Below are 24445 nucleotides of genomic sequence, written 5' to 3'. Positions count from 1 at the left end.
GTACTTAAGCTCAATAAATCTAGGTGGACTTCTTTTTTCTTACACAGTTTTAGTGTGAGCCCTTTGGCAACAATGACCAGACGAATCCTTGTTGGCAGTGGGCAGTTGTAACCAACCGGCTCGGTGTCCCGCAGCAGGTGGACCTTCTCAGGCCAGCAGTAGGACAAACGAGCTAACAAAATCCTCCTCCTCCTGGCCCTGAAAAACCACGGAAAGGGAATTTCTGAAGGGGAGCAGAGGCCTTGGAAAGCACCATCGCCTAAGCACTACTAAGGGGAAGGTCATGTCTCACCTTTCCTTGGCTGCAAGTGAACCCAACCCAGCCCCTAGGCAAGTGGAGCTGGGGTGATGCTTTACTCTGATCCAGTGTTGGAGGGGGAAGCCCACCGCACCTAGAAAGGGACCTGCCCCTTATGCTGCCAGGAAACAAGGGAAGAAGAAGTAGGTGGTGACCCAAAGCCTCTGGTGAGAACTTGCCCCAAATCTGGCTGAGCTTTGTGGGTGCTGGGTCTATCCCCATCCTCTGGCCTCCAGATCTCTATTTCTGTCTGGAAACTTCTCCCTTCTACTTCCACTCCTCCCTTCTTCCTCTCTTTGAAGAGTTTATTAAAGGCATGATACCTTCCCCCTCCCAAACAGGCTGTGGCTACTTTGCACGTCCCTTGGGAGAAGCCAGGCTCCTGCTCTGCCACCCATGACCTGCCCCCAGATGCCAGGGAAGGAGCCTAGTGGAGATGCTGGCGTTAAAACCAGGGCAGGTTACATGGAGCAAAAGAAAATGATTTAAATCCTGCAGACGGGAGGGTTGCTGAAGCACAGCCTTGTCCTGCTGAGCATCCTTAGGGTGCAAGGACCCTGCACAGCCCCTAGAAAAGGTCACAGCTGCAAGGGAGAAGGTACAGTCCTGCTCTACTCCTCACCTTTTCCTCTCCCTTTGCTCCACCTAACCTTTTAGCCCTTCTGCCTGTAGCTCCTGGACATCTGCTTGCTTGCCACAAATCCAGGCTAACTAGGCTCAGGCTAGAACCGCCCACCAAGGCGCAACTTCTGTCCATGCTGGCTTTGTGGCTTTCCTAGGCCAGTGCAGTGATGAGATGCTGGTCCCCCAGTTTGGGCTGCTCACCAACACCCTACTCACTCCCTTAGCTAACACACAGGGCAGATCCCTGTGGTGGGACATATCTGTGAAATACCCAACGTATGTAAGCAGGTAGCTGGACTCCATCCATTGTTCTTGTGCGTTCCATTTTTCAGTCTCTCCCCGCCCTTTACCCTAGCACAGAAGTTATTTCACACAGCAGCTTCTTCTCCTTGCCAGACATAGAATCATAAAATCACAGAATATTTTGGGTTGGAAGGGACCTCCAAAGCTCTTCTAGTCCAAGCACCTGCCATGGGGACATCTTCACCCAGCTCGGGTTGCTCAGAGCCCCGTCCAACCTGGTCCGGGATGTCTCCAGGGATGGAGCATCCACCACCTCTCTGGCCAACCTGGGCCAGGCTCTCACCACCCTCAGTGTAAAAAAAATTCTTCCTCATGTCTAGCCTGAATTTCTCCTATCTCCTATGTTTCTTAGGTCCCAGCCAGAGGAGAAAAAGCTATGGTAGCAACCAGCCTCCAAAACATACACACATAGAGAGGGAATTTAACCTCCTGGGGGAGCAACTCCTCCTTGGAGGGGGTGGAAGGACAGTGGGTTTGAACTGAGGAAAAGACAAGAGGAAATAAAACAAAGGAGATGGAGAAGGGGTGCATCCCAAAGCCATCTCAGATCCTCCCTCCTTCCCTCAGGAACGCGAGGTGGGACGCACAGGGAGCCAGCCGGTGTCCCACCCCACCGCAGTTAGGACAGCGCACCTTAGAGATGTAGCCTTGTGGTAGGGATGATGAGTATAATCGGTCTTACCTGCGCCTTTGTGTATCTGCTCACAGTAAAGGTCACAGTATGGGGGGGTGGGACGTAACAGGTCGGGGGGTTTGTAACAGGTCATTCAGCTCTGGGACTGGTTTGGTATGTGAAACAAAAAAATAATAATCCCTGAAGATCCATGTGACCGCTGGGGAAGCGAGGACCAGGATTTCCAGGGCGCAGGGGACGGGTGGGAAGATGCTTGTGGGTTTTGGTCTTTGAACCTCAACTTTTAAACAGTGCAATTTGCTGAAAAGAGAAATGAACTTCAAACGCTTTTTGGGAAAAAAAAAATAATAGATGGGGGGAGGGAAAGGGGTTGAAATTGCCATGCCGCCGATTTCACCTTTGTCAAAAGTTTTGGAGACTAATTTTTTTTTTCTTCTGTTGCTATATGGAAAAAAAAATGGTCATTGACAAAAAAAAAACTTTATCAGCAAAATGTTTAAATTATGTAATAAACAAAACAAAACAGAAGAAAGATGTTATTGGTGTCATTTCAAAACAGCCCCAAGACTGAATTCAGCATGAAGAACGCAGGCGGCTGCACTGCTGGGAGAACCGATAGCCAAACTTACCCGAAACAGGGAGCTAGAGAAAATAAACCAGTAGGCAAGATCCAGCCAAAAATATTAATTATTTATTGACCTCCTCCCTTTCGAAAAACTCCCAACTTGTGGAAAAATCAAGCCTTGTCCATAATACCTGTCCCTATGCTGCACAACGGGAGAAGGAAGACGTACCAGAGGCAAGAATGCATCTCGCTTAAATAAAATTATAAGGCAGACATAGTACTTGGTATATCCTTAACAAGCAAAAGCATGGGTGCTGCTTTGTCAGAGAGCCAGAGGGGTGAGCATGTCCCCCACAGTGTCCCTTTCCATCCAGGACATCTTCTTTCACCACCACGCAGGTCAGGGGGCTTCAGCGGAGTTGACTTCTAGCACCTGCTAGCTCTTCTTTTTTCCCTGAAATGACACCTAACGGGAGCTGGGAGCAGTGCCAGAATGGAGCTGGGCCCACAGAAAGGCCATGGGTGGGTGAAGGGAGCACTGTAGTCTTCATCTCCTCCAAGCTCTGCTCAGATGTAGAGCGGGAAGCCCTCTCTGAGCCTCTGAGAAATATCCAACACCAGGCAGGAGGAAGGGATGGATGGAGGGGGGGAACAGGCAGCACCAAACCAGAGGCGGAAAGACGTTCAAGACATCGTCAATATTTTTAAGTGAATCAAATTGGAGCAGTGGCTCTCCAGCAGAATGGGACCGGGCTCTCAGATGTGAGAGCTTGTGGCTGTAGACCCCTGGAGAAACCCCCATTCCTGTGACAAGGTCTGCAGGGTCCCAGGTGCTTGTGCAGAGGGGACACCACCTTCTCCTGGGCTATGGGACACCCAGGATGCTGCCTGGTACCAAACTGGCCAGGCTTGGAAGGAAAGGTTGTGCTGGAGCATGTGAGGGGATGGTAGGGAGACCTGTGCTTGCCCAGGAGGAGCTTTGACAAGAAAGCCATCCCTCAAGGGCGTTGGGACTTGAAAAGAAGTGCAGGAGAAAAGAGGTCGTCTTCTACTGGCCGAAGGGAACATGAAAGACTTTCCACTTCAGGAGCCCCAGAAGTTCTCTCCTCTGCCAACCTGCTAGTCTGGGATCTCCATCTTCCTCCATCCAGCACATCACCAAGCTCAAAGGCAGCTGGCAAGTTTTTTTTTTTCCTTTAGCAAAATGGTAATGACCTCACCAAGAAGCACTGTGGAAGACCTGCAGCTTTATGAAATGTGAGGAAGACCCCATGGAGAACACGAGGAGGAAGCAGTGGTGGCAGTGTCAAAAGTAAGGACAGAGACTCTAGTCCTTCTGTGTGTGCCAGACCAGGAGAGAGGATCCACAGAGGGTGGAGAACCTCTCAGGCCTGAACTTCAGGCTCTGAAATGTGCAAACTCCCAAGGTTGACACCAAGCAACCCCCACCTGCACCTCAGAGGAATGTAGGAACGGGCTGTTCTTCAGCCAGTAGCACCTTCACACAACCAGGCGTCTCCTTCCTCGCATGACGGAGGGACGGACCACTTTGTAAAAATCAGGGACTCTCCAGGGCTGGCATGACAATGTGAACTTCAGCAGCCACGCTGAGCTTGAGGGTAGAGGATCAGTTCAACACAACCAAATGCAGCCGGTCCTGCTGGGTCTGCGGAGGGCAGCTGGACCAGGCTCTCCTGCCTTCACAGCCTGGGAGTTGCTGCAGCCTTTCTAGAGCTCGCTCACGGCAGTTCAATGGCTTTTGTGTTGTAACAGCCCGGAGGAAGACTCCTCTGGATATCCTCCAGGTTCTTAATATCTGCCAGGATCTCATCAATCCTGCTCTCCAGTGTCCGCACCCGGGTCTTCTGCAGCGCGGCTGTCTGCTCCAGCTCCAACAGCTCATCTTTCAGTTGGTTGCTTCTGGTTTTGGCTTTGCTGAAATTAATCTCGAGCTGTTTTAGGCCCTCCTCGTCCACGGCACCAGGCTGGTCTGTCACACAGGAGGAAAACAAGGCAGAGGGAACCATGGATGAGGGCTGAGGACTAGATCTTTCTAGATACTTTCTCCATCCTGCTGCCCAGCCTGTTTACAGGCATCACAGAACCAAAGAATCATTTTGGTTTGGAAGACACCCTCAAGATCATCAAGTCCAACTGTTAACCCAACACTGGCAACAAACCATGTCCCTGAGAACCTCATCTCTGCATCTGTCCAACCCCTCCAGGGATGGTGATTCCACCACTGCCCTGGGCAGCCTGTTCCAATGCCTGACAACCCTTTCCAGGAAGAAATTGTTCCCAATATCCAATCTAAACCTCCCCTGGTGCAACTTGAGGCCATTTCCTCTTGTCCTATCACTTGGTACTTGGGAGAAGAGACCAACACCCTCCATGCTATGACCTCCTTTCAGGCAGGTCAGAGATCAGAAGGTCTCCCCTCAGCTCCTGTTCTCCAGGCTGAACCCCCCAGGTCCCTCAGCTGCTCCCATCACACTTGTGCTCCTGACCCCTCACCAGCTCTGTTCCCTTCTTTGCTCCAGCACCTCAAGGTCTTTCTTGTCCCGAGGGGCCCAAAACTGAGGCAGCTTCTCGCACAGCTCCTGGCACCCCGCCTAGACCTCAACAGGGACATGTCTGCACCCATGCCCTTCAGCAGCAGTGCAAAACCTACTCATCAGACGCAGCAGCTCTTCCATGGCGCTCAATGTCTCCTGCACAGCCACCCCTGCCTGGCCAGCCTTGGCATGGACCCTCTGAGCTTCTTGAGCTGTCTGAAGAAAGCAAGGTGGCAGCTGTAAGGCAAAGTCTTGCCCAAACGTCAACAGGGAAAGGGGCAAGGTGAGGGAGATGGGAACCTACCGTCTGTATCACAGTGGCATCCATCTCAACCTCTGAGAGCTTCCTCTCAAATTCACCATCCACTTCCTTGGCCTCGTGCTGCAGGGTGGCCACCACCTTCTCCAGAGCGAGGACACCGTCGGCCGTCTTGTTGGCTTCCACCCTCAGCCGTGTGATTTCCTAGGGAAGGCAAAGGCACTTTCAGAGGGGCAGAGCACAGCTGAAATTTATCTGGGTGCACTGGGGCATGCAGCTGGTGGAAACTGGTTTCTTCCGCAGGGACTCAAAATTATTGCAGGTTTTCCTGCATCCTTCACATGCTCCCACCAGTTGATCCAGAGAGTTGTTTCTATGATTATAACTCAACCCCTCCTGCAGACACCAGCAAACTCCTTGGTTACTACAACACACATTCTGGTAGCTGAACCCACCAACACCAAGTCCAGGAGCTCACAAGCCTGCCACGAACTCAGTGTGGCAGTGAAAAATCCCCTTGGTCACCAACAGGTGGCTTCAGAGATATGCTGCAGAGATCCTCATGGGATAAACGTGCCTGCTGAGATCCCCATGCATCCACTCACCTACAGCCAACTCTCTGCAGGATTCACTATAGACAAACATCAGCCAAAAAGTCAACGCGTCAGGCCCAAAAGTCAATGCATCAGGTCCACCATGAAGAGACCCTTAGGAGTTGCCAATCATCTCCTCTTCTTCCCTGGTTTTCCCTTCCAAACCCTTTTCTGCCAGCAATAGCAGCAGGGCTTGCCCTCACCTGTTGGATCCCCATGGAGATCTCCTTCGCTTCCCCTGCCGTGCTGCTGGCCGCCTTGGATTTGGAAGCGGCGCTGCCCAGGATCGCTTCAGCTCGGTCTGTCTTCTCCCTGGCACTTGCAACCATGCTGCTGATGATCGGTAGCCTCCTCATGGCGTCTTCAGCTTCCCTTCTCTTGTCATCTGCTTGCAGGTTAAACTCTGAAAGAAACGCATGTGGAATGCTGCGCTGCCTTTGTGAGGTCCCACAAGGGAGGGGAAAGGAAGGTTTCTAGGACATTACCCCGGAGGCTCTTCAGGATCTGTTCCACCTCGTAGAAGGTCGCATTGCCAGCACTCATGGCTTGCAGGGCTGTGCTCCTGGCGAGGTTGGCTCGGGACAGCAGTTGCGTCAGCGTCTGTGCAGGCCAAAGGGACACAACAGGCAGATAAAGGACATGGTCAGGAGCATCAGACAGTCTCTCACCCAGCTCCAGCCGTCGTGAGTCACCTGAGCTCTAATCTTTCCAGGAGCAGGTCTTCAACCTGCCTCACATGGCGGAGCTGTGCTGGCGAGACCCTGCACCAGCAGCTCTGCACACACGGTGAGATGTCCCACCGGCCCCAGAAGACCAACCCCAAGGGGTTGTATCTCTCAGGAAGGCGATCAGGCCAGAACAGCACGTAGTAGCAGTGGTGCCATGAACATTCCACCGGGGCTCCAGCTCACAATGATGACTCAAGCCACAGCCCCCCCAGCCAACCTCTTACCGCTCTCTTGCCCTCTCCCCTCTGCAGCAGCTGCTTGATTTCCTCCTCCCAGCGCCCCGTGCGGGCCTGGAGCTGCCGGTACTGGGCCATGTAGGTGTCCACCAGGGTCAGGAGAGCAGTGGCGTCCTGCTTCAGCTGCGTTGCCTCCCCCTGAAACACAGAGATGCGATGACTGCTTGAGTCCCAGCATCAGGCTGGACACGAGGAAGGAATTTTTTACAATGAGGATGGTGAGACACTGGCCCAGGTTGCCCAGAGAGGTGGTGGATGCCCCATCCCTGGAGACACCCCAGGCCAGGCTGGACGGGGCTCTGAGCAACCTGAGCTGGTGAAGATGTCCCTGCTCATGGCAGGTGTTGGACTGGAAGAGCTTTGAAGGTCCCTTCCACCCCAAACTATTCTGTGATTCTATCAAATCTATCTATCATATCCCATCTGTCATAGGATTTTCTCATCTACCCAGGAACCACAGGTGTCCCGAGCGATGGATAGTTGTCTCTTGCTCCTTGTGCCACAGCCAGCAATGAGGGCAAAAGGGTGGGAAGATGCATCTCCAATGGCTCCCCCATGGAGACAGAGCCCTGGGAAGGGCTGAGCTGCAGCAGGGAGTGCAGGGGAGAGCGAAGGGGGATCTCCTGGTCCCACAGGCACAAAGCCCTCACCTCAAAGGAGCCAATGTCTGTCTTCGTCAAGTGGGACAGGGAGTTGAGGAGCACCAGGCTGCCCTGATAAGCCTTGTCTGCCTCGGAGGCCATCTCATCAACTTCGGCCTTCAGGCCTCCAGCCAGCGACTTCAGCTCCTCATACCTGCACGGATGTGAGGTTGAAGAGCACGGTACCAGCCAAGCTGCCAACACCCCTCTCCCCAAGCATTAATGCTGCCTCCTACATTGACTTGTTCATGCTCCCCAAGTCCTCTCCAGGGTCCCACACAGGTTTATCATGCTGGCCAAGCTAATTGCAAACATGTCCCGCATCACAGCCCCTCTGCCAAGCAGGGCATCTGCTGGCTCCTTGCTCATGCTCCAACATCCAGATGTGTTTCGTACCAGTTGAACCCTCCCAGGCTCTTCAGTGGCTCTGCTAATCCCTGTCCTACCATGGGATGTTTCCTCCTGCATGTCCCCATTCAGTTCCTGAACTTCATTGGGGGTCATTGCTCACACCCCACCAGTGGTGTGCAAAGTCCCAGCACCGTGGTGGGCTCTGGAGAGGCACCACCATGACCAGACAACATGAAGTTAAATCTATCCTTGGGTTAAACCCAGCCCAGATTTGAAAGCAGGCACAGAGTTGCCCCTGGAAGCCTCTTCACACACATGGCACTAAACCCCTTCCCCAGCTTTGGGGGAGCATCACAGTCCATGAGGTGGGAAGCAGATAGAGTCATAGAGTCATTTTGGTTGGAAAAGACCCTCAGGATCATAAAGTTCAACCATTAAACCAACCCTGGCACTACCCCATGTCCCTGAGAACTTCATCTCCGTCTGTCCAACCCCTCCAGGGATGGTGGCTCCACCACTGCCCTGGGCAGCCTGTTCCAATGCCCCACAGCCCTTCCCAGGAAGAAATCGTTCCCAAGATCCAACCTCAAACTCCCCTGGTGCAACTTGAGGCCATTTCCTCTTGTCCTATCTATTCTCCTCATCCAGATGCTCCACGGAGCCACCAACCTTCCATCTCCACCACTCAGACATGCCAGTGACCAAAGTCTAACCAAGTCCCTGCTTGCCCTGCCTCCAACTGCACCTTCCTGCAGCCCTGCTGAGGAAGCCAGAGGGGTGGCACAGACACTTGGTCGCTCCCCTCATCCCTCCCACATCCCCCCACACCACGTAGGTGACAGCAGCCATGACTCACTTGCCAAGCAGCCCTTGCAGGGACCCGGAGGTGGCCGTTTCTCCGCCAGCAGCTGCACGCACCAGCTCCAGCGCCTGTCGTGCGTCCTCCCGCGCTGCCTTGGCGGCTTCCTTGATGGTGTTGGCGGCTTGTAGGTGGCTGCAAAACACAGTGTGGGGGCTCATGAGAAACGTTTCCCACTCCAGGTTCCTCCATCAATTTCCCTGCTGTGTTCAGTGATGCTGGATTGGACCCTCTTGGGAAACAAAACATATTTGAGAAGGTGACACACACCTTGATGTCCCTCCTGCATCTCTCAAGGGCAGAAGAGCACCAGGCGGGAGGCAGATGCTGCCTGTTCCAACTGGCCATCCTCGGGACAAACCCTGACCCCAAAGATAGTTCCAAAATACACCAAACACCACCCTCAATGGCAACCGAGGACAGCTCTATAGTGCAGCGAAACCAGCTCAGCAGTCACATCTTCCCCTGCTCCAGGCCTGGCACAGAGTTTGGGGCAGCTGTAGCCTGGGGGCCCCCAAAAAGGGACCTTCTGGGCACCCAGCAGGATTTCAATCCCCTTCCCCTCTCTCTCGGCCAACAGCGGGAGGGACTCACCTGTCAGCCAGGCTCTGAGCCTCCTGAGCCAGCATCGAGAACTGATTCGAGCCCCCGGGAAGGTTTGAAACAGGAACGGTCTGAGGAGGAAGGAAGAGAGGCGTGAGTGCTCTTCCCTGCCCTCCATCCACTTCAGCCGCAAAAGAGGCAACTGCAGCACATTAAACCTCCACAGCCCCTCAGAGACACCCACCAGCACCTCTCCAAGTTGCAGCGCTACAGAAAGGGCCACCAGAATGTCTTCTGCACTCACAAAACAGACATAATAACTGGAGCATGTTAAATTCTTGCTTTCTCCATGGATTTTTTTCAGCCCTGGGCTAGACTAGGAGCACATTGCAGGAGGATGCTCTTACCACCCAACGCAGAGCAGCTCCACTGCGGTCCAGGTCCAGCCGGGCTCTCTCCAGTAGCCGCCGAGTGTCCTGCACCTGCCTCTCGTACCGGCTCCCCAGGGACCTCAGCCTCTCCACTGTTGCCTTCATCTCATCCAAGCGGCCCTGGGAGCTGGACCCTTGCCCCTTCATCATGGCCAGGCGGCTTTCTAGAGACCTGTCAGAGGCTGTTGAGAAGGAAAGAGAGAGGTTGAAGAGAAAAACAAAACAAAACAAAAATTATCACCGAGGAAAACCCTCCCCTACTACAGCACAGAGTGGGTGGTACCTTGTAGGCTCAGCGCTTCTCCGAGGATGGTCCGCAGCATCTCCTCAGCCAGCTGCATCCTTCCCTCCAGCTCCTGGCTCCCAGCCCCACTACCAGCTTGTACCTCTGAGAACATCAGCTCCAGCTCCGCCAGCTGCTGCAGGTACAGCTCCACCTGCAACCACAGCAGATCAGGCCATCAGCCAGTGGGACAGAAAACCCACGGTGGAAAGACCAGGGTGGGAACCAGGTCTGCAGTCCGGACAGAGAACAGAGAGGAAAGCAAGGATCATTTCTGGATAGGGCACAGTGGGCCTGCAGCTCCAGGTCATGGCTTTTTTTATCAGTTAAATTGAGTACAGCCCCAAAGTTCAGGTGCAGCCTGCAAAATCACTCTTCACTTGCACCAGAAGATCATAGAATCATTTTAGTTGGAAGAGACCCTCAAGATCAGCGAGTCCAACCATTAACCCACCCCTGGCACTGCCCCATGTCCCTGAGAACCTCATCTCCGTCTGTTCAGCCCCTCCAGGGACGGTGACTCCACCACTGCTCTGGGCAGCCTGTTCCAATGCCTGACAACCCTTTCCAGGAAGAAATTGTTTCCAGTATCCAATCTGAACCTCCCCTGGTGCAGCCTGAGGCTATTTCCTCTCATCGTGAATGACGTGTGAGGGTCAGCGTGTTGCTGCACCCCTTGCTGCTCAGTGGCCCCGGGGCTGGCACAGATGCTCACCTGCTCCTTCACCTGCCCGTAGCAAGCTGGGCACTCACTCTCCTCGCAGCGGGGACCCTGGAAGCCGGGCTTGCAGATGCAGCTCCCATCGCTCCCACACTTCAGGGGCTCGGCCCCGGCCGAGTCACAGGCACAAGCTGTGTGTAGGAGCAGCACAGGTTCAAAGGAGCCTGTCCCCACCTCATGTCTCAACACATCCTTCCACCCACCCTCTCCCCCTGCTTTCCTCCCACCGTTTAGCCCTACGCTCTGGTTCCTACTCTCTGCTCCCACTTTCCGGCATCCTGCTTCTTCTCAAGCCATCTCCAGCTCAAGACAGAGCCCAGCTCTCACCTCGGCACTTGTCGGCAGGGTCAGGGGCCAGGGGGTTCCCGAAGAAGCCGTCTTTGCAGCGGTCGCAGTAGAAGCCAGCGGTGTTGTAGATGCACTTGAGGCACTGGCCCGTCTGGCGGTCGCAGTTGCCCACGGCGTTGGGCTCCACGTTGCCGTTGCACTGGCATGGCTGGCAGGGCTGGGAAGCTGCTGGGTCCCCAAAATAGCCATCGGCACAGTACTCACAGTTGGTCCCTGGGAAAAGAGGGATGGGGAGAATTTCACAGAATGTCCCGAGTTCGAAGGGACCCACAAGGATCACCAAGTCTAACTCCTTTCCCTGCACAGAACAACACCAAAATTCACACCATGTGTCTGAGGGTGTTGTCCAATTGCTTCTTGAACACTGACACCCTCTGGGTGAAGAATCTTTTCCTAACGTCCAAGCTAAACCTCCCCTGGCACATACATCATCCTGCCATTCCCTCAGGTTCTATGATTAGTCACCTGAGAGAAGAGCTCAGTGCCTGCCCCTCCTCCTGCCCTTGTGAGGAAGCTGGAGCCGCCATGAGGTCTCCCCTCAGTCTCCTGTTCTCCAGCCTGAACAAAACAAGTGACTTAAGTCGCTGAAGTTCACGCTATTGCTTGAAAAGCGGAGGCCACCTTGCTCCCTCTGCCCCACAGAAACGGGGGCGATCGGCCCCATCAGGGCTGGCACAACAGCATCTCCACTCCCCTCACCACCACGGCCAACACATGGGCAGGATCTCAAAAGGCAGGTGCAACAACTGACCTCATACAAGTCATATCCTATTTGGGGGGTGGGGTTGTTTGTTTGGTTTGTTCTTTTGGGGTTTTTTTGTGTGCTTTGTTTTATTTTTTCCCCCCGTTTTTCTAGTCCACTCCCTCCTCACCCATCCTTTTTCCATCCACATTATCTGTTTAGATGAGAACCTCTCCCGAGGCAGGGCAACGCGTATTTGCACAGCCCTTGGGGCTGAAGCACTCTGTTGCAGGCAGGTGAGCTGGGCTGAGAAGATGGGATGATCCACCCAGCTCTGAGCATCCTGCATCTCCCCAAAAAGCAGGTGGGAACTCCAGGGACAGGCAGAGCAGAAGTGACCTGGACAAGGACATTACCAGCAGCTCCAGGAGGACAGTGGTCACAGATGATCTCCTCGCTGCCCGGCACCACCGAGCAGCCTTGGCCGTTGCCGCAGGGACATGCCCTGCAACTGTGTGTCTGCCGGGGGTCTCGGTAGAAGCCGAAGGGGCAGCCAATGCTATTGCCCACGTTTTCGTCTCCCGAGTAGCATTCGCCTGGAGGAGGAAGGAAAAGGCTTAGGACAGTTTGCTCTCTCCCTGGGTGGGACAACCTCCACCACCCCACCTCCTGGCCACGCCACCCACTGCATCGCAAGCCCCCGTGGTCCAGCATCACCCACCAGACCCCTCGTGATCCCCACGCCTGCCCATACTCTTTCCGTTCCTCTGCCCATCAGTCCGTCACCATGCGGGAAGGACCATGCCCTGCTCCTGCAACGGGACACCACAGAGAAGCCCATCCCATGGCACAGAGGATGGCCATCACCACTCAAAGGTGGCTGCATCTCATTTTTCATAGCTCCTATAGCTCCCGAGGAGCCACATATTGCCTTCTGTCCCTTCTGATCAACACTCAGATACTTGGAAATTTAATTCCAATTCAGATTTAGAAAACAGTGACAGCTTAACTTTGCATTACTTTGGCTTTATATGGCAACACTGCAGGCTATTTTAACAAAATGTGTAGTAAAATGTTTACATCATTGATATCTACAGACACCACGCTTACTTTTAAAACAGAAGGTCAGAAGAAAAGATTTTTAATGCTATCCAAGCAGCAGGAGATGTTTTTTCTCTCTCCAATGAACATCACCTAAGCCAGATTTGATCCCAATGCATCTTTCCTGTATTTTTGGCCGCAGAATTTCTAGGCTTCAGGAAGTTTTACCCATGATGTTCCCTGCACTCCAGCCCCCACAAACCAGGGATCTTGCCCCGCTCGGTGCTCCCCACACCCCGCTATAGCCAAACATTCTGGACGCAGGCGATCCCACACGCCCTACGAGCACAACATGGCAGTGGCTTCTCTTACCGGTGTCAGGATCACAAATTCCTCCCCCCTGGCAATTGCAGGGCACACAGATGCTGAAGGGTCCCATGCCAGGGGCGTCTCTGCGGTAGCCAGGGGCACACATCTCACAGAACTGGCCCCCGTATCCCACTGGGCACTCGCATTGCTCCACCCATGGAGCGGGGACACCGGCCCTGGGCTGTGCCGACACCAGGGTGACGTTGTCGATGTAGCCGGTGCCTGGAGGGAGATATGGCTCGTCACCCATGGGTGACAGCAGCTCCACCTACCAGCCCCTCACACGCAGGACCAGCACAGGTTGCATGTTTCGTTACAACACCCGTGGGCAGACAGACTGGAGCCAAGCCTTTGCTGTCCCAGCTGTTGCCATCTTGCTCAATCCCTACATAATTTAATTTTGCCCATCTTACAGTGCTTTAAAAAATTATTATTTTTTAATACTTTTAGCAAAGGTGTCTCCATCTGGAGACTTGGCATCTCCAGTAATGAAAAGCCACCCTTGTGCTTGCAAGCTTTCTCCTCACTTACTGTACTCCCCGAAGGTGGCTCGGATCCAGAGAGCTGTCAGGTTTCCCAGCAGCCTGTGATATTCCAAGTGATTCAGCCTCGGGCTCCACTTGCTGCTTGGGTGCTCGTCCAGCCTGCTCGTGGGAGGAGGAGAAGTAGAACCAGTTTCAAGAAGACAAGATGAAAATCATAGAATCATAGAATAATTTTGGTTGGAAGAGACCTTTAAGAACATCAAGTCTAAACATAACCCAACACTGGCAAAAAACCATGTCCCTGAGAACCTCATCTCTGCATCTGTTCAACCCCTCCAGGGATGGTGACTCCACCACTGCCCTGGGCAGCCTGTTCTAGTGCCCAGCAACCCTTTCCAGGTAGAATTTTTTCCTAATATCCAATCTGAACCTTCCCCTGGTGCAACGTGAGGCCATTGAGTGGCCTCATCGAGTGGCAGCCCTTGCCCATCTCCCTCTTGAGCTCCAGGCTTTGGGGAACACCTTCCACCCATGCAACTGACCCCGAGCAAAGTCCCCAGCCCAACCTCAAGCCAGATTATACACCGCCCCTCTCACAAAGTAAGCTCCTCATCCAAGGCAGAAGCATCTGAGATGCATCCAGCCCAAACCAGGCAACCATTCACCACCTCCAAGGGACCACAGCTGAATCCAGGAGTTCTTTGAAGCCACAGCTTTTCTTGCTCACCCTGCCCCAAACACCCCAGCACCCCCCTTTACCTGAATGTGTACGTCTGGCTGACACCACAGGGCAGGACCTTCCCCTGGGGCAAGAAGGGGGCAGTAATCCTCAGGCCATCTCCTTCCAGGACCACATCATGCGGAGATGGCTCACGTCCCCCTCGGTCCAGGCGGTAATCAAAGGAAAGCGTCTGGCCGTAGCTCAGCTGCTGGTTCCCGAGGAATTTCCCTGCAAAGGGAAGGAAAGGAGAAAATTAAAGGCTTAAAATCTTGTCTTCCTTCTAAAGGCTCAGATGACAGGATCGGACCAAGCAAAGGCAATACCATCACCTCTGCCCCTCACCCATCCCACAGCCTACCAGGTGCCACGAAGTATATCGGCTCTGGTCTCCTTGCTGCTATGAAGGCATCCTGATGGCGTGGGGACCACTGGAGCTGGGCTGGGGAACCACTTTCGTGGACACCTCGCCAACCTTCAGAACCTGGAGCACCAACAAGGAGCAGTCAGCAGGGACAGGGAAGGGGTTTCCAGGACCCAAGCGTCTTTATGGAGCTGTGTCTTACCAAAAACCTCCAGCTTCCTATCCCTTGACCTCTGAGGGACCAGCACAGATATCCCTGTGCTGATATATTTGAAAATAAGCCAGGCTGGGCATGAGGTTTTCCTCCCGTGTGGCAGGAAAGACATAATGGAGCAAGCCTATGCTTCCCCCACCCTTGCACTCTACTTCTGCCCATGGTCAAGCCATCCCACCCATCAAAACCCAGGGAACCCAGCAGGGCTGCAAACCAGGCGGCTCCTCCAGCACATCCAAGAGAAGGGATGGCAAACACCCCCAGTAACTGTAGGGATGTCCCGCTCAGGCCTCACCTTGCTGGAAGGTGGAGGTGATGTTGTAGACGCTGTGGTTGTCCGCACTGACACACACAGCCGAGTGCCCGTAGCAAAAGCAGGGGGAGCATCCCGCAGGGTTTCTGGCGTCCAGGTTATAGAAGTTTCTCTTGCACCTGGGAAAAATGTAAGAAGATGACAATGTTTAAGTGTGTTTTCTCCTCTTCCTGGCCAACAAACACAACAAGCCCTCAAGTGGCAGCCGTGCAACGCAGCCATTGCCACAGTTCAAGGTCATCCCCGGGCTGGGATGGTGAAGATGGGCATGTGCAACTGCCAGCGATGGAGCTGCCAGGGAGATGAAGGAGATGCACACAGTGGTCCAGCAAGTCCCCTGCCACCCACCTCTCGCACCGCTCTCCAGTAGCGCTCGCCTTGCAGACACAGCGGCCGGAGATGCAGCCCCCCGCGCTGCCCGCCGGGTCACACTCGCACCGCAGGCTCCTGCAATGGGGACAACGGGATCCTCCATCTGCATTTCCAGCTCGGCTGAGAGCTCAGTGCCCCCAGCTGTTGTACAAGACAGCAGAGAACCCGCCCAGCTACCAGTCCCATGCTAGAAAGGGAAAAATAATCAGCAGAGCCATGTCTCTGAGTAACCCAGCAGTATGGATGCCGGGCTGAGATGATGCCCAACGCCACCGCCTCACGACACCCCCAAGCACCAGTTTGCAACCACCCCAGGTGCCTCTCTTTAGCAACACCCAACCTACAAGAGCAAAGCAAAGCTCTGCTGAGCTTAACAGAGCCTGGCTGAGCTTAACAGAGCCTGGCTGAGCTCCAACAAGCAGCAACACCCCAGGAAGGCTCAGGCAGGAGGCCAGGCATGGCAGCAGGCAGCCAGCCCTCACTCCCAGCCTTTGCCTGCTGGGGGGCCCGAAGGAGCAATGCTGGGGTGAAGCAAGGCAGAAGAGGACACAACGCTGAGGAAACCAAACCAGAAATACTTCAAAAGGTGTTTAAGCAGGGCTTCGTGCAAAGGAAGGGATCGATTTTTGCACGTACGTCTTTGCACGGGGACAGTCATTGTAAACGGCATGAACACCAGGCAGACCCACGCACGGGCAGGTTTTATTTTACATTGTTTACATTGGCCCGCCTGGCCAGTGTCTGCTTGCTGTTATTCGGATAATAAAGCAATCGCCTTGGAGCATGGTTAAACTCCGATTTTGACGCTATTGTCTGACAGCAAGCTGTGTGGGTCAGAAGGGAGATCCAGCCCCGTCCGAGCATTCTCTCTCCCAAACCAGCAACAGGGTTAGCTTGGGGCTATCAGTGTGCTGCCACGAAATAAGCTGCCTCCACCTCTGCTTGAGGTGTTTACGGCCAGCACGGGTTCTTTAGAGCTGCTGGGAGAGCTCTGGAGGCTGGACCCCCCAGCTGCCCCCACACCACCGATGGTCTCCAGCACTTACTGCCCGCTCCTCTGGCACCCAGCCTCAGAGAGGGACTCGAAGCCCGGCTGGCACTGGTCGCATTTCTCGCCCATCACGCCGGGTTTGCAGCTGCAGCGGCCGTCGCTGTTGCACCGCGGGCCGAGGGCGCCTGCGGAAAGAGGGGAAAGAGAGGTTTGGAACGGGCACCTCCCAGAGATGCTGCCTGTGGGACAGGGGAGCAAATCATCACACCATCATCGCAGCAGCAACCCAGCCCCTGGACCCCCTTGCGGTCCCAGCACAGCGCTAAGACACCAGGTCAGGCTGTTGAAGCTGCTCCAGCCTCCCCAGCTGACGCAAGAGACAAATCCCAGCTGGTATTGATCAGATGCTCAGGACAAGGAGCTTCCTCACTACTACAAACATCATGAGAAATAACAAAACAGACTCCAGGGCACACAAACCAAGTGGAAAAATAGTTAAAAATCACAGAATCATAGAACAGTTTGGGTTGAAGGGGCCTTCAAAGCTCATCCAGTCCAATCCCTGCCCTGAGCAGGGACATCTGCACCAGCTCCGGTTGCTCAGAGCCCCGTCCAGCCTGGCCTGGGATGTCTCCAGGGATGGTTCATCCACCACCTCTCTGGCCAACCTGGGCCAGGCTCTCACCACCCTCAGGGGCTAAAATTCCTTCCTCATGTCTAGCCTAGTTCTTCTTCGCTGGACCCTCTCCTAGCAGACGTTGGTACAATTTGATGTTGGTGCCACCACAAGGACTTTATGGGGTCAAGGACCATGGCAGGATCCTCAGTTTCTGACCTACCACCCTGCACGTGTGGGTACCAAAGGGACAGGACGTCAGAGCCATGGGCAGTGGTCCTGCTGCTGGAGTAGGGGGGCATGTAAGGAGATATTCCTCCCCACCACCACTTCAAAGCCTGTTGCTCTGTCCTTGCCAGTCATTTTATGTCCAGGTGGTGCTGCTAGCGATCCTCTTGCATTGACAAAGACCAACAGGCATTTCAGTATCTACAGCACCTTGGTGCAAGAGGTATGAGCTGCCTACTTGCCAAGCAAGCTGAAACCTGCTGAGGATGAAGGAACCATCACATCTACTGTACAACCACCACAAGACCCACAACAAACACCCCAGAGCTAGAAATCCCATTTCAGAGCCTTGAAGCTCCCCAAAAGTTGCTGGAGGAGCCGCAGAGGCTGAAGGCTCCTGTCCATCCCAAGCGCCACGGCACTTTGCACCACCTCCCCTCCTGAGACGCAATGCTGCCAACTTGGGAATTCTCTTTTTGCTTTTACGACGCAATTAAAAGCCTTTGCGGAGCCCGCCAAATGCCGCGTCACCCAGGAGGCATCTGCCTGACTCACAAAGCCGGCGAAAGCCGCCGCTCCCTGCACTGAGGTTTGGCCCTTGCCCTTGACATAAGGATGGGAGTTGGGAGAGACAAGCAGCTCCCTGGTGGGGGTCAGCAGGTTCATAGAGGCTCAGTGTAGAAAGGTGGGCTCCACAAAGGATTTTAATTGCATCCTAAAGGCAAAAGGATCATTCCTAAGTTCACAGCACTATGCCTGGGGAGAGGACATGGTGCAAAGACACAGATTTTTTTACCAGGGCCTGTAGCGACAGAAGAAAGGTCAAAGGTTTTAAACCGAAAGAGAGGAGGTTTAGATTAAACATAAGGAAGAAATGTTTTACGATGAGAGTGGTGGGACACTAAAACAGGTCACTCAGAAAAGTTGTGGGCATCCAGTCCCTGGAAGTGTTCAGGGTGAAGTTGGATGGGGCTTTGAGCAACCTGTTCTAGGGAAAGATGTCCCTGTCCATGGCAGGGGATTGGACTGGATGAGCTTTGAAGGTCCCTCCCAAACCAAACCATTCTGTGAATCTGTGATTATTTTGGGGGCCAGGTGGGTTTCGCAGCCTGGAGCTGCTGCGGGGTTCGAAACACCCAGCACCAAATGGTGAAGCACCCAGGAGGAACTGCTACAAATTGCAGTGCTGCAACACAGCACTGGGCTCTGACACCTCCCCGGATAACCCCACCTGGAGCAAAGTGGTCCCACTCGCTCCTCCTGCAACGCTCTGGTCCGGTGCAGGGACCCAGCGCCCGACCTGGCCCACGCAGGGCCGAGGGCCACACAGACGCTTTAGCCCCCGCTGTCCCCACCCCGTCCCCTCCAGCCACGTACCCTGGGGGTGGCAGCGGCAGGGCAGGCAGCAGTCCCCGTCCCGCCGGCGGAAGAAGCCGTCCCGGCAGCGCTCGCAGCGGGGACCCTCCGTGTTGCCCTGGCAGCCGAGGCAGCGGAACCCGTTCCCCGTCTCCCGCAGGAGGTGCCAGTCGAAGACGCACTGCCTGGACATCCCGTTGCAGTGGCACACTGGGGAGAGGAGAGAGACATCTCAAGTGGTGATTCAAGATAAAGACACCAGCTACAAAGCCATAAACCCACCATTATGCCCAAGGAACAAGCCCAGGCGACGCAAACCTCCCCTTTTTGCTCTGCTAAGAGCGAGCCCCATCCCCACACGCCTGCATCCACCAGCCACCTCCATGCCACACCAACGTCCACACCACGCCCCACATCACACAATCATAGAATCGTTTTGGATGGAAGAGACCCTCAAGATCATAGAGTCCAACTGTTAACCCAACTCTGGCACTAACCCATGTACTGAAGAACATCTCCACATCTGTCCAACCCCTCCAGGGATGGTGACTCCAGCACTGCCCTGGGCAGCCTGTTCCAATGCCCCACAGCCCTTTGGGGAAGAAATTGGTCCCCAGATCCAACCTCAACCTCCCCTGGCGCAGCTTGAGGCCGTTTCCTCTGGTCCTGGCGCTTGTTCCTGGGGAGCAGAGCCCGACCCCCCCTGGCTCCAAGCTCCTTTCAGGCAGGTCAGAGATCAGAAGGTCTCCCCTCAGCTCCTGTTCTCCAGCTGAACCCCCAGCTCCCTCAGCCGCTCCCATCACACTTGTGCTCCAGCCCCTCACCAGCTCCGTTCCCTTCTCTCAACTCGCTCCAGCACCTCAAGGCCTTTCTTGGCATGAGCATCCTCAAGCTTTGGAGCAATGGCTGGTTTCACTGCCAACACAACTCAGGATGGACAAACCCCACAATCTGAGCAGCCCCGTTCCACAGTGCAGCATGCCCATGGATGTTCTCTGTCCTTTCAGAGGCCTTCCAACGCAAAGAAGTCTTTGAGTAGGCAGAGATGGTAAACACAACCTCAAACCTTGTCCTGATAAAAGCGTGGGGAACTTTATTGGTGACTTCAGGGAAAAGGGGAAGATCTCTAAGGTTATGCTTCGTTTCACCAGGCCTCTGGCCAGGAGCAAGCACAGGAGGAAAAGCTCAACCAACTTCTACCAGGTCCCTCCATCTAGTTCTGTGGTGCAAGTGTCCTCCCGGCCAAGCACAGGGGTGATGAGAAGTGGTTTGTGATCAGAAGAGCTTGGTGGACATATGCCAGCCAAGAGGGAGATCGAGAAAAGGTTTTGGCAGGATTACACAGGTCATCTCACCTCACCCTGCCCAGGAAGAAAAGCTGCGGCTGCCAACATCGCTGTGTGACAGATGCCAGGAAGGACAGGCTTGAGGTTTGGCATCCCAGTACAGGCAGGACAAACAGGACCTCTGGAGAGCAGACACCTCATCAGACATGAGTGCACCAGCACTCTTCTTCATTGCTTTGCCCAGGTCTTCTCTTGAAGTCACCTCTCATCTCCCAGCAGTCAGTACTGGGGCATTCAAGCCCGCGGACCTTAATTTCAGGTGAGTTCCTCAGCATCACCGAGGAGAGCAGACACGGTTGAGATGATGGTTGGCAAAGACAGGCGGGAGAAAGAGACACCCTAAGGGACAAAGCAGGGTCTGCAGGACCTGCTCCAAACCACCCTGACGCTGCCATGGGATCCTCAACCTCCCTTTAAGAAACTCTGCTCAGTGCTGACCTCCTTGGGGCATGAAAAGCGGTCCCCATCCCAGCTCAGGTCACCTCCAACAGCACGGGGAGCTGGAGGAAACCCAAGCACAAGCAGAAACCTGCAGCGTGGACTCAAACAGCACGTTGTACTTCAGACACGTGGAGGCTCCTCCTTCCAGCGCTCTTCTGGCACGGCTTAGCCCAAGGATACAAGGTCCTTGTCCTCCTCATCAGTGACTCCGGGCGAAGGCTCCTTCGCTCGCCGCCTGAGCACGCAGCGCCCAGCACCACCCACATTCCAGACGATGGCATTCAGCAAGCGGCGGCCGAGGCTGCTGCCAAGGAGGGAGATGACCTCATGCTCCGGCAAACAAGGAGGGAGATTTTTCCAGCTCTGGCAAACGCGGTTCTGCCCTTGCAGCCGGGCTGCCAGGAGAGCGAGACCCAGCGGCTGGAGGTCTCCTGCCACCCCAGCCCGCTGGAAGGGGCCTGCAGGTGCAGAAGTCGTGTCTCTTGTGGTATGAAAAAGTATCTGGAGACTCAGTGGACATCGCCAGTGACCAAGCGGCGGGGGCGATGCAAACAGCCCATGGAAAGCAGCAGCGCAGGGTTTTCTCAAGGTATTTGCAGTCATTTCACAGTGCAAGTGAAGGGGTCATTTCATAGAGTCGCAGGATCATTTTGGTTGGAAGAGACCCTCAAGATCAGCGAGTCCAGCTGTTAACCCAAGAACCTCATCTCCGTCTGTCCAGCCCCTCCAGGGATGGTGACTCCAGCACTGCCCTGGGCAGCCTGTTCCAATGCCCCACAGCCCTTTGGGGAAGAAATTGTTCCCCAGATCCAACCCCAACCTCCCCTGGCGCAACTTGAGGCCGTTTCCTCTGGTCCTGGCGCTTGTTCCTGGGGAGCAGAGCCCGACCCCCCCTGGCTCCAAGCTCCTTTCAGGCAGGTCAGAGATCAGAAGGTCTCCCCTCAGCTCCTGTTCTCCAGCTGAACCCCCAGCTCCCTCAGCCGCTCCCATCACCCTTGTGCTCCAGCCCCTCACCAGCTCCGTTCCCTTCTCCCAACTCGCTCCAGCACCTCAAGGCCTTTCTTGGCATGAGGGGCCCAGAACTGCCCCCAGGATTCAAGGTTTGGCCTCCCCAGTGCCCAGCACAGGACGGTCGCTGCCCTGGGCCTGCTGCCCACACTACTTTCCACCCCTCATCCCTTCCCTCTGAAGCTGTTAAACTCCACCCACGCGTCTGTGTAATCCAGAAGATTTACTGGGTTACTAAATTACAGGAATGAGCACCGTTCCCTCGGGGAACAAAAACCTTTTCGCAGGCCTTGCCGCGAGGCTGCGGCACGCTGGGATCCAGCTCTCCAGCTGGCACAGGTTCAGGTCACCCTAATCCGAAGCCGTTTCAGATGCCCTTGCAGATTAGTGCCACCACCTCACTGGTGTAGCTGTTCCTGTCGCTGGTCTCCTGGAAACCCGAGAGCTCAGGCAAGTTAATCTTTACCGAGAATGAGGCACTGGAGCTGCTAACGAGACGGAGCATGCCAGAGCTCGGGGAGATGAGGACCAAGTAAGGACAGGATCCTTTTTGCATCCAGGTGCTCTGAGATCACCCATTCCTCAGGCAGCTGTGGAGAACAGGCTCCACAGAGGAGCAGTTTGCAGCTGGATTTCTTAAGCGCTACATCAGGATGAAGGAGGTCCAGGGCACACATCCAGCAGGACATCATTCCCCCAACTCCCACCCGGAAAAAACAAGGCATGAAAAACACTGGTTTGCCATGCTGAGACAAATCCCCGCGGCAGAAAGGCTTGGAGAAGGAGACAGGCAGCTTCAGACCTCTTAAACTGTCACCTTAAATTCACAAGCCCAGAAGATGAGGTTGGCGCTGGGTCTGCGAGGAGCAGATCCGACAGCTCGGTACACGAGCCGGTCTGCAAAGACTCCTCCTTGCTCCAAGAGATCGGAGCTTTGCACGCAACGAAGCCTCGACCACAACACAAGCCATTCCATTCCCCGCTCCGTGCCTTTGGGACAGCGACCCCGAAAGATGTCCCATCTGCTCCCCCCAGCCCTGGGTTACCCAACCACCCGGCTCCACCGCTTTCTCACTGCTGGAAGATCTGCCTGTGTCTGCTGGGGCCCCAAGTTAGACACCTCTGCTCTCTACACCCCAACTCTTCCCTGAACCCCAGGAGATCCCTTCAGCCACCACGTGCTGGCACACACCACATGCGCCCCAGCTCGTACCCAAACCCAATTTGACTCCAGCAGCTTATTTGCAAGCGAAATGGGATTACGAGTGCTACTTGCAAGCATACATCTAGCGCTGGGACCGGAGGGGTAACAGCACAAGAGGCTAAGTTACACCACCGAACCAACCCAAAATGCCTGCTGCAGCATCAGAGCACGGCTGGTTATCCACTGTCGCTTTTAGACACGCACAGAAACAGGTTCGAGAGCCCATGGAAAAGCAGCAGTTTGCCCACATGCTGCCAGGAGGTGGGGGGGGGAATATCTGCATCAGTATTTTAAAACCTGCATGCAATTAAGGCTGCTGTAATAATTATCCAAGTAGCACGTAAAGCAAATCACTTAAAAAACAAAAAAAATCCCATTTACTCAGCACTTTTTCCCTATTGTGTTGCACTGCACTTAAAGGAAAACTGATCAAGAATCAACCTCAAGCCCAGTGAGTTTATTTCAGAATACCAGTATTGCAGACAAAAAAAACCCTGAAATGAGTCAGTATTTACAAAATACATGTAAAGACCGGATTTTGGCCAAACACACCCATCTCCAGAGTGTGCACCAGTACGACTGAAACCCTGAGACTGAGTTACCACTGGGCTGAACGCATTTAAACATCCCTGATTCACACTCCCCGCTACAACTGCATATGCCAGAGGATCCTCTGGATTTTCCAAGTTCTCCATCGGTCTACGGATGGTGGGAAAACTGCCACATCCCACGAGGTGCAGTGGGGCCGTGAGCAGTCCGTAAACCCCACAGATTCACATAAAATACAAATATCACATGTGTTGCTACAGCAAACTGGATCCCAGGTGCTCCTAGCCCTTCCCCAGGCTTGGGGAACAGTTTGTTTCCAGCAGATGAGCCCCTCGCTCCCCGGGCGATGCTCATGCTCACGCCCCAATCCCACCCATGTAGTGAGGCTTGATATAGAAAGCAATAAATAATTGCACGTAAATAAGTTATTTAAAGGGGACACCGGTAAAAAAAAAAAAAAAAAAAAAAAAGAGTTTAAATGCTCATGGGATATTTAATCCTTGAAGAAGTAAGAGGAGGAGCACCTACAGGTCCAATTTCAATCCCCAAGGTGGGAGCGGGGAGCACCCTCGCAGGGTGCTGCGGCACCCTAGGAGCTCCCCATTACCGGCACCAGGGCAGGGTTGCGAGCAAAGCCACGTGAAAACAGGAACATCCAACCTTCCCAAAGCCTCACCTTCTCCTCCGATGGTGCCAAGGGCTGCGGGCAGGAGAGACGCCGCGAGGCAGCTGAGGGCCAGGAGCCAGCACCCCGCCATGGCTCGGGGGCTCCCGCTCCGGCAGACGCCAGCGGGGCTCACGACCGGCTGCTTGCTACTTATTTTTTTCTGGGGGGGGGGAGGTGGTTTTTTATCGGCTGCTCCACCTGAGTCACTCCCAACAGGAAGAACGTGTGTGCCGCGGGCTGACTCACCCCGGCGCGGGGAGCCCAGCCCCGGCAGCACAGGCTGGGACCCGCCGTCCGCGGGGTGCCGCACCCCAGGACCTCCTGCCTGCACCCCCACAGGGCTGCTGGCTCCTGGGGGAAAAATAAAACGTAGCTGCAGCCCCTGTGGACACCACTGCTGCCCGTCCCAGCTCCATCCCACCCGCTGCCTCCATGGGCTGGCGGGGCAGAGCGGGGCTGCCCGGGCACGCCGGTGGCTTGCGGGAGCTGGAAGCAGCATGATGAGCTCA

At 54.7% G+C, this 24445-nt stretch overlaps 1 protein-coding gene across 1 annotated transcript; it reads right to left on the bottom strand.

The window, feature by feature from the left end:
- Window positions 1-3993: 3993 nt before the first annotated feature.
- On the bottom strand, window positions 3994-24027 carry LAMC2 (laminin subunit gamma 2). Its single transcript, XM_065649121.1, has 24 exons — window positions 23946-24027; window positions 19788-19793; window positions 18743-18931; window positions 16577-16706; window positions 15507-15605; window positions 15141-15277; window positions 14629-14751; window positions 14309-14498; window positions 13596-13708; window positions 13068-13286; window positions 12071-12250; window positions 10952-11185; window positions 10619-10755; window positions 9904-10057; window positions 9597-9802; window positions 9241-9320; window positions 8644-8781; window positions 7446-7590; window positions 6784-6933; window positions 6317-6431; window positions 6035-6234; window positions 5284-5442; window positions 5096-5195; window positions 3994-4414 (listed from the first exon to the last, which is right to left on the bottom strand). Exons 1-24 carry the CDS (start codon window positions 24025-24027, stop codon window positions 4164-4166), a joined length of 3537 nt encoding a protein of 1178 aa, XP_065505193.1. The 3' UTR covers window positions 3994-4163.
- Between the last annotated feature and the right edge of the window lie 418 nt (window positions 24028-24445).

This window comes from Caloenas nicobarica, chromosome 20 (assembly GCF_036013445.1).
Source record: "Caloenas nicobarica isolate bCalNic1 chromosome 20, bCalNic1.hap1, whole genome shotgun sequence".
NCBI lineage: Eukaryota > Metazoa > Chordata > Aves > Columbiformes > Columbidae > Caloenas > Caloenas nicobarica.
The sequence above is the reverse complement of the archived record's forward strand: the minus strand, read 5'-3'. Positions and strand labels throughout refer to the sequence as shown.